At 44.6% G+C, this 17,332-nt stretch overlaps 1 protein-coding gene across 1 annotated transcript in view; it reads right to left on the reverse strand.

Annotated features, from left to right (window-relative positions):
* DNAJC11 (DnaJ heat shock protein family (Hsp40) member C11) overlaps positions 1–17,332 on the reverse strand; it is a 62,761-nt gene that overhangs the window by 22,707 nt on the left and 22,722 nt on the right. Inside the window, exons 2-4 of the mRNA XM_003793239.3 lie at positions 16,494–16,623; positions 13,082–13,155; positions 6,755–6,856 (exon numbers count right to left, since the gene is read on the reverse strand). Of these exons, the coding sequence (XP_003793287.1) occupies positions 6,755–6,856; positions 13,082–13,155; positions 16,494–16,623 (306 nt within the window). The remainder of the gene's footprint in view (positions 1–6,754; positions 6,857–13,081; positions 13,156–16,493; positions 16,624–17,332) is intronic.

Consider the following 17,332-nt stretch of genomic DNA (forward strand, 5'->3'; position numbering starts at 1 on the left):
TTTTTTTTTTTTGAGACAGAATCTTAAGCTGTTGCCCTGGGTAGAGTGCTGTGGCCTTATACCTCACAGCAACCTCCAACTCAGGCTCAAGCAATCAATCCTCTTGCCTCAGTTTTTCTATTTTTAGCAGAGTCGGGGGTCTCCATTTTGGTCAGGAACGTCTTGAACTCAGGAGCTCAAGCAATCCACCTGCCTGGGCCTCCCAGAGTGCTAGGATTACAGGTGTGAGCCACTGCATCTGGCGGATTAGATCCTTCAACAGCTTTTAAGATAAATGTCATGAAGATGGACTGAATTTGATAAATTTAGTACTTACAGGCAGTACACCTTCCATGTCAGGAAAACATGAAGGGTTTACTGCATGGATAAAGCGCTAACAGACCAGATGTTCTCATTCTTTTCATCCTATCTTGCATCAGCAAAATCTCTGTGCTAAAACTACTATTTTAAGTGACACTCTGCAACACTGTATAGGTGCAAATGAAACTTGGCACCGTCAGTTTCATAACAGGTTGAAGTTGAGTGATGAGCATTCAGTGTGGATATGTGTCTTTCTAAAGCTGCTGTCAGAGCGACAGACGCCAAAATTTTATCTCTGCAAAAACAGTTAAATTTCATAAAGAACAGAATCGGGGCAGCACCTGTGGCTCAAAGGAGTGGGGCACTGGCCCTATGTGCCAGAGGTGGCGGGTTCAAGCCCAGCCCTGGCCAAAAACTGCAAAAAAAAAAAAAAGAAAAAAGAACAGAATCAGCAATGTGAATTATTAAAGAAGATGTTTATGAGGATGCAGCATTTCTGTGTGATACCTTAGAAAATCTAAATAACCTATTTCTCCATATATGATATGTGGCAAAAAAATTCAGGCATTTTGAAAAAAGCTATCTTTTCTCCAAAACATCTCTTTGAATTCAAAAGGATATTTCAGATGAACATTCTCCTCAAAGGTCCCTGGTGGGCAGGATGACACTTGTGAATCACTGAGCAATACACAGCTGCTACAGACCTATTAATCGGAGAATACAGTGAAAGGGTCGCTGACTTTGAGAACCCGGACGGCACACTCGAATTAGCATTTCAGCTTCACCTGGTTGATATCTCCAAGGCACCTAAAGACCTATAGATGGAACTGACTGAGCTCTTAGCAGATGACATTTTAAAGTCATTGTTTGATGCTAAGAAAGATCCAATTAAAATATGGAAAAATGCAGAATACCCACGCCTACAGCAACATGCCCCCAAAAAAGCTTTCTTGCTTTTCAACCATTCATTGCTGCAAATTTATGTTCTCCTCACCTAACCTAAATCAAGGTGCCCTTAAAGTCACAAATAACTGATACCCATCTAAGGGATCAACTGAAACTGGGACCTCCACATAGCCACCAAATATTTAAATACTTTTCAGCAGAAAGCAGAAACAACAAAATCATTAAAAGGTTACTTTAAAATTTAAAAATAGTTTTCATTTTTTGAAATTATTAAGGACATGGTAATTAGATTTTTACACAATAATGTAAAATTTTAAGTATATCTAATTGAAGTTTCTTGAATGCAGCCTTATTTAATCACAGCTAAGTTAATGTGGCTTCCAACATGAAAAGGCTCCCAACCCCTGTTCTGAACCATTTCCACATATCACTTAGATAAAAATAGTTTTTTAAAAAACTTCTCATATGTAAAGGGTTTCGAAACTAGAAGCTACTTAAAAATTATCTCCAGACTTGGTGCCTATAGCAAGATGGTTATGGCGCCAGCTACATACACCAAGGTTGGTAGGTTCGAACCCAGCCCGGGCCAGCTAAGCAACAATGACAACTGCAACAAAAAAAAGCCAAGCATTGTGGGAGGCTGAGGTAAAAGAATCACTTAAGCTCAAGAGTTTGAGGTTGCTGTGAGCTGTGACTCTACTATACTCTAGAGGGTGTAGAGCTGTGACTGTACTGAGGGTGACAGATTCTCTACTGTACTCTACTGAGGGTGACAAATAGATTCTGTCTCCAAAAAAAAAAATCTCCAACACTTTTTTTTTTTTTTGGAGACAGTCTCACTTTGTCATCCTCAATAGAGTTGCTGTGACGTCACAGCTCACAGCAACCTCAAATTTTGGGCTTAAGCAATTCTCTTGCCTCAGCCTCCCAAGTAGCTGGGACTATAGGTGTCCGCCACAATGCTTGGCTATTTTTGTTGTTATCATTGTTGTTTAGTAGGCCTGGGCTGGATTTGAACCTGCCACCTCCGGTGTATGTGGCTGGTGCCCTAGCTACTGAGGTACAGATGCAGAGCCTCTCCAAAAGGTCTTTAAAGGCATATTTTAAATCAGTAGTGCTCTTATGTCAGTAAGCCTTACCTATTTCTTGCTCAGAAGGATCTAACATAACCCAATAACACCACTACTCACAGGCAAGGCTTGGAGCAGAAGAGACCAGGCCCGGCCTCGTCCTCTTCTCTGGAGGACGTCAGCCACTCCTGATGCAGTAGCACTCAGCCCAGATGGACGCCCTCCCTGCTCAGCCCGCCCTCCACCCCTACACTGGCTCACACTCAGGAAGTGGAGGCTGCACCTCTGACTTCAACCACGAATTCCCTCCATATTGTCCCTCCTGTTCACTGTTCCTGGGTTTTCCAGACCCACTTGCACTTCTGGCCTTTGTGTTGGCCACCTCCTCCCTCCCTGCTCCAGAGTCACTTCCTCAGTGAGGCCTGACCAGCAATTTAAAATGGCAGCCCTTCCTCCCTCACTCTAGTGTGTAATCAGCATATTTCATTTATTGCATATTATCTGCTTATTAACTAGAATGCTAAGCTCCACGACAGGGTTAGCGACAGGGTTAGGTTTTTGTCTGTTCTGTTCTCTGCCAAATGTCCACTTTCTAACAGTGCCTAACACAGGACAGGCAATCAATTTAAATTACTTTGTGAATAAATCAACCAGCTTTCCCCCCAACCCACAAAATTGCTAATATTAACCCAGTGAGTCAGTGAAAACCTACCATTTTTACCATGTCCCCTTCTTTTTTTTTTTTTTTTTTTTTGAGACAGAGCCTCAAGCTGTCCCCCTGGGTAGAGTGCCGTGGCATTACAGCTCACAGCAACCTCCAACTCCTGGGCTCAAGTGAGTCTCCTGCCTCTGCCTCCCAAGTAGCTGGGACCACAGGTGCCCGCCACAACGCCCGGCTATTTTTTTTTTTTTTTCCGGTTGCAGCCGTCATTGTTGTTTGGCGGGTCTGGGCTGGGGATTCGAACCCGCCACCTTAGGTGTACGTGGCTGGAGCCTTAGCCGGTTGAGCTATAGGCGCCGAGCCCATGTCCCCTTCTTAGCTGGCACATTTATCCCCGCTAAGCTTTACTCTGCAGTTTAAACCCTGCATTCCTGATCACTCTTTTAGAATCTTCGGTTTCTCCCTCAGCTGTGTGTCAACTGTGAGTGTGAAAAGCATGTCTTCATTAATATCCCTCAGAGATTCGGAGCATGGTGAACTGGAGCCTCCGTCCCACCATGAAAAGCTTCTTACCAAGTTACTCATCGGGCTTCTGTGAGTAGAACCAGTTGTTTATTTTGGGGAGTTTCAAATCTTTCTTAAATTTTTAAAATATTTAATTGACAATAAAAGATTATATAATATAGTCAAGGTGTACATGATGATGTGACACATGTACACTGTTCATGATCATCGTGATCAAATTAGCACATCCACACTACCCATGCTGAATTATTATTATTATTCTTTTTTTGTAGAGACAAGAGTCTCACTTTATCGCCCTTGGTAGATCATCACACTGCTCATAGCAACCTCCATCTCCTGGGCTTAAGAGATTCTCTTGCCTCAGCCTCCCGAGTAGCTCGGACTATAGGTGCCCACCACAATGCCCAGCTATTTTTTTGTTGCAGTTTGGCTGGGGCCGGGTTTGAACCCAACACCCTCGGTATACAGGGGCCAGCGTCTTACCCACTGAGCCCCAAGAGCCGCCCCATGCTGAATTATTTATCTGCTCATAAGGACAACATGAGGAATTTTTGTGGGTCTTTTTTTCCCCTCTTATTATTTTTATTTCTTTGCTTTTTTTGTTGTTGTTGTTATTGTTGAGACAGAGTCCTATCCTATGCCCTGAGCAGAGTGCAGTGGCATCACAGCTCACTGCAACCTCAGACTTGGGCTGTGGGCATCCCACTTCCTCAGCCTCCCGAAGCTGCTGGGACTACAGGCGCTCACTGCAGCGCCTGGCTGGGTTGCTCATTATTTTAGGAGTTGGGGTCTTACTCTCACTCGGGCAAGTCTTGAACTCCTAAGCTCAAGCAATTCTCTCTTCTCAGCCTCCCACAGTGCTGGGATTACAGGCATGAGGAAAGGTCACTGGTGGGCAGGATGATACGTGCGAAGCATTGCAGAAGACACCGCTGTTACAGACCTATTAATCTGAGAAGACAGTGGACAGGTGGCTCTGCCAAAGTCTTCCCTAAAGGACAACTCCACCAAAACAAGGGAGAAGAGGCAATGTGAGATACGATGAACCCAGGATGGCCCTGGTGATGACTATTCCTACGGAATCATTTTATCTGAAATGAAAGAACTTGAATTTTTTAATTTTATGGAGGACCAAACTCAGAAGCACCAGGGTTTCTAAAACCAATCCGGCCCAACCACTACTACTGCCCCCACTGCATTCCCCCCTACCCCCCAAACAGGAGTCTGATGCTAAAGTCTTGTTTGTAAGTGATTATGGGGACAGGATGGAGGGAAGAGCCCTCTAACTAATACTTAAAGACAAACAGCTTTTCATCTTCCAGATCCTCTGCACCTTCCACACACATCACCAAAGCCATGACTCTTCTCCGAAGGCCCAGATCAGCCAGGCTTTTGTCCCTTTTCCTAATGCAACAGCTTCCCAATCTCTCCAATTTCAACAGCAGCCCATTTCTGCATACGGCAAATTGCCCCTTCCTGCCATTGAACACAACAAACATATGGGCATCAACAGCTTTTCTTCTGCTCTATTATCCTGCCAGCCAAGCTGAGTCAGTTTTATGACATCAGAATCATTTCCACAGAACACACTGAAGTTAAAGCACAGCTCATTCTGATGGCTGTAACCACTAGCCACGGCAACCAAAAATTAAAAAACAAAAAAATCTTTTCAAAATAATTAATTAATGTACTCATATCTTTGTAAAAACACTGGGATTTAGAAATATTACTATGGTATATGCCTTATGTGATACATCACCTACAATTTCTTTGTGACACAGCTGAACTGTGTTTCTCAGACATTGTGTGAACCATGCTGATAACAGAGCCTTTCCAGTGACCAATGGGGTCTCGCCAGGAAGTTTATAGTAACCTCTATAGCAGCAAAAGAATGGAATGGTCCAGGAAATAATGTAATAATCTCCACGAAATTATTCTGTAATAGGATCAAAAAAATAAAGCAACATGTGCTCTCAGAGATGGATGGTCAAGCCCCCTCCAAACAATCCGCACTTAATTCTCTGCTCTGCCCACAGGGGATCTAAACAAGTTCACAACAAGGCAGCAATGACGTCTGATGAACTGACATCAACTGGTCTTTTCTAGAGGTGCTCAAAAGGGCTGCCCCCAGAGAGAAAGACTGATGGGTATTATGAGAGACTATCTAAAAAAAAAAAAAAAAAAAAAGAAAAGAAAAAGAGAAGAAAAAGAGAAGAACAGCTCATGATATGTGACTCCCTGTGGTCACCAAGTCTTACTATGTCACCTTCAGTAGAGTGCTATGGTGCCATCACAGCTCACAGCAACCTCAAACTCTTGAGCTTAAGTGATTCTCTTGCCTCAGCCTCCCAAGTAGCTGGCACTACAGGCATCAGCCACAACGCCTGGCTATTTTTTGGTTGCAGTTGTCATTATTGTTTAGCAGGCCCAGGCGGTGTTCGAACCCACCAGCCCTGGTGTATGTGGCTGGCACCATAACCACTGAGCTTCAGGTGCCAAGCCCACGCCTGGCTATTTTTAGAGATAAGGTCTCGCTCTGGTTTAGGTGGTCTTGAACCTGTGAGCTCAGGCAGCTCCATTGCACCCAGCGTGCTGAGCCCTCTCATTAAACACCGTTGTGCAGTACACTGTGCCATGTTCAATTAGGCCCTCAGTAACTTGGCATCTCAAATTGACCAGGATATCGTAGGTGACACATGGCTGGGATATATACTCAAAGAGCCTGGTGCCTGGTGCCTAGTGCCTAGTGCTCATGGCGCATGCCCTGGAGTGATAGAAGCAGGGGCTCTGCGTGACAATCTGGAAATGCCCCAAACACTGCACCACTTGGCTCTCCATATTCTAACTGGTTAGGAATGGAGTTCTGCTGCTGAAATGCTCATGCAGTCGAGTGGCTGTCCTTTCCTGACACTGTCCTCTAACTTGTTTTCAGCGTCAAGGATTTGGGCGCCACAGTCGGAGGAAAAGGTCTTAGAGAACTAGCCTGTATTTCTGCTTGGGAAATCTCCTGGGCTTCTGGGAAAACCAGGGGATTGACTGGTTTTTGTCTTCTCTCAGTATGTTCCAAATACTTGTCTCCTGATCACCAGCAGCAGCTTTGCTGACGGCTATCAGGGAGGGACTGGCTATCCAGAAAGATACCCCTCAGAGGTGAAATAATGTAAGAAGAATTTTGTCCCACTCAGCTCTGTTATGTTATTGATGTAACCCACCCCCACTTAGTTATTGTAGACAGGGTTTCAGGTGATGGCGGCTTTCAACGTGTCCTCATTAAACTTGGCCCCCGGCTTACCTTGGGATTCGTACGCTGCTGCAGCCTCCTCTCTTCCCTCTCTCTCTGCAGCCGCTCAAACTCCTCTCGAATTTCAGCTGGGGTTCTCCTCCTTTCCACAACCTACCATGACAGAATCAAGCAGAGAAGACAAGTGAGGACCCAGGAAGTGAGAGAAATGTACACCAATGAAGAAACCACTGATTCTGTGCTGTGCCTACTGCCTGTGGTCCTGCTGTGCCCTGTCCCCAGGACCCTAAGAGCCGAGGGACCTGCAATGCATTTTTTCCATCAGATTGCCCAGTCAGGGGAGGGCTTTACCACCTTCCAAATCACTGTACGGCTGAGTTTTCCCTGGGCTTTCCAGAATGACTTAAACATTCTTTTCTTTATCTTAGTGACTTATCTCTGAGGCTGCAGGAATTTTTTCTTTTTTGAGACAGTTTCACTTTGTCACCCTCAGTAGAGTAGCTGGGACTACAGGCGCTGGCCACAATGCCTGGCTATTTTTTTGTTGCAGTTGTCATTGTTGTTTAGCTGGGCCAGGCTGGGCTTGAACCTGCCAGCCTGGGTGTATATAGCTGGCACCAAAACCACTGTGCTACAGGCACCAAGCCTTATTTTATTTTTCAAGAAAATAGAAAAATATAAAACTAGCTCATCCAAAGAAACTTGAGAAATGTGTTCACTACTTTCAGGAGGTAAACACAGAAAAATAATATAAACAATATTATGTCCCCGAATAAACTGGTATAAATCAATAATTACTAAAAAGGGAGAGATGATTCTTTTAAAGAAAGCTTTAAAATGAAAAGATTGTTAAAACCATCCAAGAACAAACTGAAAGTCCCCAATGGCAGGACAGGAACTGGTGTGTGACCTCGTGGAAACCTAACAGGTTCTTCTACTTAACAGGTGAGGCAGGCTCAGAAATACCAGCACCGGTGCACCTGGTCATGCTACTCTCACTCCTGAAGGCCACCCCGCTGAGCCTGGACAAAAATAAGGTACAGTTTTTCAAAGTTTTCATTATCTTCTCAATCGACTCTTAGTATCTTCCTTCATCAAATGAAAACAAACAAAAAAAGAGAGCTTCAGGAAACATGGAGGCAATCAACTATTTTACACTGAAGAGCCAGAAAAAATGATTGAAAATACTTTAAAAATTTATTCATGACTCTAAACCCTAATTCAGTGGACCTGTGATTTATCTGGCCCCTGCCAACAGTGACCTAAGCCACCCATCACCAAGGGCAAGGTCTAGGCGTGAGACTGTGAGTCTGGATGGGAAGTACTTCCTCAACACAGCCAGACTAAGGAGGCAACCCCAACCTGGATAAGAAGACTTCATAACCCAATATTCTATTTAACGGGATGCTAGTTTCAAAAATGTAGATTAAAGTTTGAATGCCCGTAACTTTAGCCAGTGATATAAACAGACCCATGACTATGCCCATACAGGTTCGGCACCTGTAGTTCAGTGGTACGGCACCGGCCACATAAACCGGGGCTGGCGGGTTCAATCCCAGTCCAGGCCTGCCAAACAACGACAACTACAACAAAAAAATAGCTGGGTGTTGTGGCAGGTGCCTGTAGTCCCAGCTACTTGGGAGGCTGAGGAAAGAGAATCGCCTAAGCCCAAGAGCTGGAGGTTGCTGTGAGCTGTGACACCATAGCACTCTACTGAGGGCGATAGAGTGAGACTCTGTCTCAAAAACAAACAAACAAAAAGAATATGCCCAAATACTACTATATATATTTCTCCTCCCCACCCCCAAAAAGATCTGTAAGATTCTGGGAATTTAAATCTTGACTCAAACCCTACAGGAAATTAAAAAACTGGAAAGTATCAGGTTCCAAAGAAGCTATAGCAAAAAAAAAAAAATTGAGGAATTCTAGCTTTTTAAAACCTTTACAGGCTGAATTAATGGCTGCAAATTATTTCTTCTCTGCAGTAGCTACAGAGTCAGACAATCCAAAGGCGCCAGGTCGTTCCGTTTCCAGTCCTACTTTACACAAGTTTTGCAAACAGTTGGTGCACAATCAGAGCTAACCACAAAGTCATTCGCTGGCTCCTCTAGAGCCGTACAGACATTTGGCTGGGCAGGGCATCTCACTGGCTCCCACGGGCCTCTGCCAGCCTTATTTACATCCTTCCTCAAACAGAGACCTGACACTGGAGAGCGGAACAGGACTAAGCCAGTGTGAGCTGCTCATCTCCAACTCAGCAACCCTGGATAGACGATCTGGGAATAAGCGTCCTAAGCTGCGTCACAGCTGGTAAATACTCAACGTTTTCAATGCTTTCCTGAACAGAGCGTGTCATCTGCAGCTCGTGAATCTATACAACTATCCTGCTCACCTGGACCATTCATCAACTAGGTCTCTCCCTGCGCCAGCCAGGAAACCGGATTTATCAAAGAAAGGAATAAGGAGATACCCTGAAGCTGGGTGGCCTAACAGAAACAGGACAGACATCTAGAATCTCTGTCTCTGACACGACTTCCAACCTGGGAGACACTGGGCAAGTCACTCCACCTCTCTAAGCTTCGGGTCTCCTGTATCAAATGAGAAGCGTTAAATCACACTTCCCAAGGTGTTGTGCAGTTCAAAATGCTATCATTCTAGCTAGGCTTTTTATTTTGGGATAATTTTATAAAATTATTTAGAATTTTAGAAAAGTTGCAAAGATAGTACAGAAAGTTCTAGTATCCCCTCCACCCAACTTCCCCTAATGTGAACATCTTCTGTAACCAGGAGACATCTGTCAAATCTAGGAAACCAGTTATCACCACACTTCTATTAATTAAACCCAGACTTTTTGAATTTCACCAGTTTTTCCACTAACATCTCTTTCCTGTTCCAGGTCCCGTCCAAGACACCACCCTGCATTTGGTCATGTCTCCTCTGTGCTGTGATAGTTCTAAGTCTTGTCTGGACCACATCACAGACTGTGATAGAGGCTGACTTTCTCAAGCACCGCAAGACTGATGTCAAAGAGGTGGGCAAAAGCGAAGGACGGACGACAGACAAACACTAAACTGCAGCTGACCCAGGCAGACGCACGGACTCTACATGCGCGCTGACACCCGACAGTGACACCTGCAGGAGGTGAGTCACGGGGCTCCCATCCCACTCACCGGCCATTACCAGACTCAGCACTGTCAAAATGATCACAGTTCAAAGTTGGATCTTTGCTATTCTGAGGCAAAGACCAATTTCGTTTCCACTGCGGGCATCCGCGTGAGCATGGCCAACTAACTTTAAGAACTAAAATGTCTGGTTTTGTAAGTCAGGAATGGTTGCACCTCATTCTGTTGGAATCATGCCAGAGATAATAAAGTCTCCTGAAGGTTAAAAAAAAAAAAGACTGAAAACGTCCCTAATGACTGAAGACAGGGCCAATATTTTGTGCAATCTAAAGAAAGCTCCAGTCTCCTCTTCAGTGTCCCCCACTGCAGGTGACAGTACTGCGGGGCGGGCAGTGACGTCCATGTCTGCTGAGTACTTTCAGATCTCCGGACTGAAGGCATCTCAGACACTCAGGGTATTAACAACGCCCTTCACTCTTCACTGACTCCCAAAATGTGTAGCTCAATAACTATGTGGTAAACGTATACCCTTCAAAATACTAGCAACAGCCCCAGGGGACACAACTTCCTCCCCGCAGTGAAAGCAGGTGGTGCAGCAGGAGACCCTCACGGGAGACAGTCCAGCCAGGCACAGGGACTCTGTGAGGGCCACTGTGCCAGCTCCACAAAATGCACAAATTCAGGGAGACGCTTCCTGTACAGCATCAACAAGGGGCTCAATTTTCCTATTGTTAAGCACGAATATATCTCCGAGCAAATATCTGGGGCGCTACCTTCATTTAGTCCTCCTTGAAGGTATATTTATCTTGCAATAAGAGCTCAGTATCAATATGAAAAAAAAAAAGCGAATTTATCCAGGAAAACCTATTTTTCCTTAAGTAGTTCACTAAAAAATGAATATAAAGTTTATCCATTCACCACCTGCAACTGTCTACATGGTTTGTTTTTTTGCCTCTATTTCCTGGCAATGAGATGCCTATGTAGTTTTTTTTTTTTTTTTGAGACAGAGCCTCAAGCTGTCCCCCTGAGTAGAGTGCTGTCGCATCACAGCTCACAGCAACCTCCAACTCCTGGGCTCAAGTGAGTCTCCTGCCTCCACCTCCCAAGTAGCTGGGACCACAGGCATCTGCCACAATGCCCGGCTATTTTTTGGTTTAAGCGTCATTGTTGTTTGGTGGGCCCGGTCTGGATTCGAACCCGCCAGCTCAGGTGTATGTGGTTGGCACCTTAGCCGCTTGAGGCACAGGTGCTGAGCCAATGCCTATGTATTTTAATCTTTTTTTTCTTTTGCCTAACCTCAGGGTTAAGAGAAAATGCCTACATACTTTCATAATCACAATGTTTCTAAAGGGAAGGTGATCAGGTTTGGTGAGAGGAAACCATGTGATATTTTGCTGGAAGATCCCATCACTCCCTCCAAATCAGGATGCTGCTGCTGGAACAGCCTAAATTCTGCAGGGGAGATATGTCATGGGGTTCTACAGCTTTTTAGTGGCTCCAATGGCTGCCTTAAAAATTGCAACTCACCCACATCCTTAAAAACAAGGAAGCTTTAAAGTGGTATATAAGGTATGGGGTGAAAATAACTACAACAGGATTCTATATTTCTTTCTGGAAGAGAAAATGCTAAGCTATTGGCCTCAGCCTATAACTACAGAGAACTAATGCCCTTGTTCAGTGACAGGAGGCACTGCTGCTTCCATGAAGCCAGGCCACGCACACACAGACCGCTGCCTACTGGAGCCAGAAGGGCGCATGATGAATGAAAGGCTAGATGTGACACAACAGAGCGTGCGGGGACTGGGACGGCCTGGCCAGCCAGACCAGTCTACGGGACAGGGGCCTCAGATCCAGGGTCACCAGATCTTCCCATGTCTCAGTGATTTTCATGCAGACCTCCCAGGTATTCAATGTCAGAAGCTGCAGTTCCCTGTGTAGGGCTGTAAGTAGAATGGTGTGGTCCAAAGCCACGGACTCAAGTGGTGGAGAGAAATCGAGCCCCACTTTGCAACTCTTCCACTCCTTATCTGAAGGTCTTTAGAAGGTTTTCATGCTGGAACTGGGAGAGGCACAAACACTTGAGACGAAACACTGGAAGACTCCAGGGGACCCTCACATGATGGAGACAGTAACTCAGTGAGAGCCAATCCCTGTTACTAACAGACTACACCATGGCTAAAGAACCAAGTTTCTTTAACTTCCTTATATCCCTGTAGCAATTTAGAGTTTCACAACTAATTTTTTTTTTTTTTTTTTGTCGAGACGGAGTCTTACTCTATCCCCCTCGGTAGAGTCCCATGGCGTCACAGCTCACAGCAACTTCCAGCTCCTGGGCTTAGGCGATTCTCTTGCCTCAGCCTCCCAGGAGCTGGGACTACAGGTGCCTGCCACAACGCCTGGCTATTTTTTTGTTGCAGTTTGGCCAGGGCCAGGTTTGAACCCACCACCCTCGGTGTATGGGGCCAGCGCCCTACCCACTGAGTTATGGGCGCTGCCTACGACCTACGACTCATTTTCATACTCATTTTTCAGATAAAACCACGAAAGTACCAGCAGCCCAATGACTTGCCCAAGGCTCTACTGCTCTTCAGTGGCAAAGCGAAAGAAAACAAATTATCTGAATTTTTGTGACTGTTCTCACACAGCAAGGCTGCCCAGGGCAACCAATTTCATAGATACTTGCTATATATTTTGTTTCCCACATTGTATCTGACAACTTTATCGTACCTCAGAACCAGAAGGGTCATCACAGATAAGGAAATGCAGCAGCCCTCAACACTTCTCTGCTTCCATTCTGTTCCCATGCCTAACACATCCCCGGAAGCACAAACATGCATAACCCATTCCCAGAAGCACAGATAGAGAAGCTTTTCTGAAAAGCGGTGGGGGAGAGAGGCGCCCAACTGTGGAGGGTGGAAGGGAGTGTGTAGGCAGAATCGCCCCCTTGAAGAAACCTCCCACCAGCCCCCCGCCGCACCAGCTCCCACCCCAGCCCCTGGGTTAAAAATTACTACTATAGTCCATTCTTCTTCCTTTTCGCTTGACAGATTAGGACACTAAGGACAAATCAGATACTTGAATTGCTCGGAGTTCACAAAGTTACAATGTGGCAAAGCCAAGTCTACAATTCAACCTCCAAAACTATAACACAAGGGACTCTAACGTCTTTAAAAACTCTCACAGACATTATCACAGATGGCAAGGTTTCGGGCTTGTTGAATGACTTTTCTGGGACACCAGACGCACAGCTTCTTACCTCCCATCCTTCCATTTCCAGTCCTCTCTTCCCATATATATCATAGATGGCCCTGGTTTGGGGATCACTAAGCACTGCAAATTAAAAATCAAACATGTTTACACAGCATAAGACCCACCTTCCAGTCCTCTCTGAAAACACTGACAATAGTGTCATTAGATAAATCTACCTCTTCTTGTTCCCCCCATCCAATCACAATCTTCTAGAGATCCTCTTCATTTCTTCCCTGTCTTGATTCCTAACCGTTTTTCTGATGCAGCCACGATGTGTTTATAGGCGGCTACAAAGGACAAAAGTTGGACTGTCTCAGTGTCAAAGCTACTCTTTAAATGTCAGGTACAGGCACACAGTGTACCAGGCACACCATGTAGGAAGCTGCACTGGCTCCTGTGTCACTGCAGGACAGGTGAATTTAAAAAAACACCTTAGGTTTCTGCCACTGTGTATAAAATCAAGCTGGCTCGAAAGAGTTGATTCTAGTTTCTAAAGAAGGTTAATATAAAACTACGGATAAAATCTGATACTAGAAAAATGTTTTATTTATTCTGCAGTGTTTTATTAATTAAAAAGATAGTCTACATTTTTATGTGTACCTCTCTTATTTATTTATAAATCATTTTTTTCTTTTTTCTTCTTCTTCTTCTTCTTTTGTTTAGCAAGCCCTGGCTGGGCTTGAACCTTATAACTCCTGGTGCACGGGGCCAGCACTCTAACCACTGAGCTACAGGCGCCCAGCCTTTTCTTGTTTCTTTCCTTTTAGGGACAGGGACGTTAGCCTAGCTTACATCAGCCTCAAAATCCTGGGTTCAAATGGGACAACAGGTGCCCATCACCAAGCCTGGCTAATTTTTCTATTTTAGTAGAGACAGGGTCTTGTTCTTGCTTAGGCTGGTCTCGAACTCCTGAGTTCAAGCAATCCTTCCACCTGGGCCTCCTGAGCGCTAGGATTATAGGCACGAGCCACTGTGCCCAGCCCAGAGACAAGGTCTTGCTATGCTGCCCAGGCTACATTCGCACTCCTGGGCTCAAGTGATCCTCCTGTGCCTACCCCCCAACCAGTTAGGACTACAGGTGCCCGTCACCATACCTGGTCTTTATAAATCATTTAAAAAGACAAACACCTCTCATAGTGTTGTCAACCACATCACTGGCAGTACATCAGGAAAGGATTTCTCAGTACGGGTGAGAGCTATTCAAAGGACACCCAGACTGAACTAAAGGTCAGTGAGGCCGAGGGTCATTATCTTCCTCCTCCCCTCTACCAACTTCTGGTAAGACCTTGGCAGTGAAAATGATTCTATCCATATTTAAATCTATTGAGCAAAAAGAAATGCTGACCATCGGAAAAATGTGGACGCCAAACTTCTTGAGTTAATGTCCAGGATTTAATGAGGAATTATTTATCCCTATTTTCCTTTGGTCTCCCTTTAGGCTAAGGACAAGGAGGCTGGGCCTGCTGTTGCTGCATTTTCACAAGCACTGCTAGGGTTTTTCTGTTAACTCCAAATCTCCAAAACACTAAAGGAAAATTAGTGAAGCCATTTAGTCAACAGAATACAATAAAAGTAAGATACTTTTGGTGATGACACCATATAGGTGGTTTGAGTAGAGTTAAATTTGGTAATAACAGGCCAACCACATACTTTTATCATACACTACAGCTTGATTTTTATTGGTCATTAAGATCTAACTTTTCAATACAACTATGAAGTGAAACGCACTGAGCTATATATCTACAGTGAGACAGCTTTATGATTTTCTAAAGAATTATGTTACCTAATTTTTAGTCTAAGGAGCAAATCATCAATAGGTTCTGGAATAAACAGCTTATTTTACTTGTCATATATTTTAAGAGTGATTTCATATGTTTTTAATTTTTATTTATTTATTTTATTTTATTTTTTGAGACAAAGCCTCAAGCTATCCCCCCGGGTAGAGTGCCGTGGCATCCCAGCTCACAGCAACCTCCAACTCCTGGGCTCAAGCGAGTCTCCTGCCTCAGCCTCCCAGGTAGCTGGGACCACAGGCATCCGCCACAACGCCTGGCTATTTTTTGGTTGCAGCCATCATTGTTGTTTGGCGGGCCTGGGCTGGGGATTTGAACCCACCACCTTATGTGTATGTGGCTGGCGCCTTAGCCACTTGAGCCACAGGCGCCGAGCCTTTACTTTTTTTTTCAGTTGTAGAAAACATATGACATAAAATTTACCCTTTTAACTATTTGAAAGCTTATGATTCAACAGCATAAAGTACATTTAGAATGTTGTGTAATTATCATCACTATGTCCAGAACTTTTCATCATCCCAAATATGAACTTGGCACTCATTAGTGACTTTAATTTTTTCTTTGAGATATAGTCTCACTCTAAGGCCATTGGCTAGAGTGCCCTGGTGTCCTAGCTCAGTGCAACCTCTAACTCCTGGGCTCAAGTGATCCTCTTGCCTCAGCCTCCAGAGTAGCTGGGACTACAGGTGCCTGCCACAATGCCCAGCTAGTTTTTCTATTTTTAGTAGAGACAGGGTCTTGCTCTTGCTCAGACTGGTCTTGAACTCCTAAGCTTAAGCAATCCACCCACCTCAGCCTCACAAAATGCTAGAATTACAGGCATGAGTCACTGTGCCTCGCTTTAAATTCAATATTTTTGTTTTATTAAATTATAGCTGTGTACATTAATGCAATCATGGCACTTCAATATTTTATAAACAAATATATCACCAAATTTTCTGCCTATACAGTAGGACCTCTGTAAGTTGACCACCCAAGGGACAGTAACAAACTGGTCAACACACAGAGGTGGTCAACATAAGGAACGAGGCCTGCGGGCTGATACGCACATGCCGTGCACATCTGCTCTATGAAAATTAGGTCAGCTTAAGGAGGTGATCAGCTATGGAGCTTCTCCTGTATATAAGATATATAGAAGAAGGAAGTATAAAATGTAAATTATTTGGTTCTGTTTCCTACTAGCCTTCTTAATATATTCTTTCTCTTGTTAGAATATTCCTTTAACTGAATATAGCAGAACCAATAAAATCACTTTTAGATGGAAAAACACATTCTTGAATCTTCTTACAAAAAAGAGAACAAAGGAAGCTTCCTAGTAACGATCTGCCTTTTACCTCTACGAGTTCCCTTTAGGAGAAAAGTGGTGAACGATTTAGAACCTGAGCATCCCCGCGCGGAGACAGCTCTGCCTTCACCTGGACCCTCATTTTCTACGTACTAGACACATATTGATTTCCAAAGCAAAATACTACTCTTTCAAAGGACCCTGTCAGTAAAAAGTACTACACTAACCACCCTTTTACACACCTCTAAGGACTCTCTTTTTCTATCCTCTACAAATCAAGTCTCTTAAAAATCGAATATCTGCTACCAGGATGTTTCTACAGAGCCTAGCCCCCCACCGACCTTCATAAGCCTGGTGAACAAGGTTAAATAGTCGTTCCGCCTGTGATTTGAGCTCCGGGTCTCTGTGCTTGTCTGGATGGTAAAGCATACACAGCCTCCGGTAGGCAGCTTTTAGCTCTTCAGAAGAGGCCTAAAGAAAGAAAAATTCAATTAGAGAACAATCAATGCTACTTAAACATTATCATTACCAGAATCAGCCTTGAAATGGGGCCCATCAGCCACATCCCCACATGCTGGCTCTTCATGCAGGATATAATGAAGTTATGCCTTACTGCCTCAACAAGGCTTCTTCTAGTCACAGTTTTAAACTGATCAATTATACACATCAATAGTGACTGGGTTTTGCTGGGAAATGCTGCTACCAGATGGAGCGGAAGTACATGTCTCTAGACTGGCTCGGTGTGCCCTGAGCTGGAACTAAAATGTCACAAAGACCTCCTCTTTTTTTTGAGACACAGCCTCAAGCTGTCCCCCTGGGTACAGTGCCGTGGCATTACGGCTCACAGCAACCTCCAACTCCTGGCTCAAGCGAGTCTCTTGCTTCAGCCTCCCAAGTAGCTGGGATCACAGGCACCTGCCACAACGCCCGGCTATGTTTTGGTTGCAGCCATCATTGTTGTTTGGTGGGCCCAGGCTGGATTTGAACCTGCCACCTTGGGTGTACATGGCTGGCACCTTAGCCACTTGCGCCACAGGGGCGAAACCGACCTACTCACTCTTGAACCTCAGTCATCATGTTATGGGGACCTGCTCGCTCTTTAACCTCAGTCATCATGTCACAGAGACCTGCTGGCTCTTTAACCTCAGTCATCATGTCATGTCACAGAGACCTGCTCACT

Source organism: Otolemur garnettii, unplaced genomic scaffold (genome assembly GCF_000181295.1).
Source record: "Otolemur garnettii isolate 467f Iridium unplaced genomic scaffold, OtoGar3 scaffold00067, whole genome shotgun sequence".
NCBI classification, from domain to species: Eukaryota; Metazoa; Chordata; class Mammalia; order Primates; family Galagidae; genus Otolemur; species Otolemur garnettii.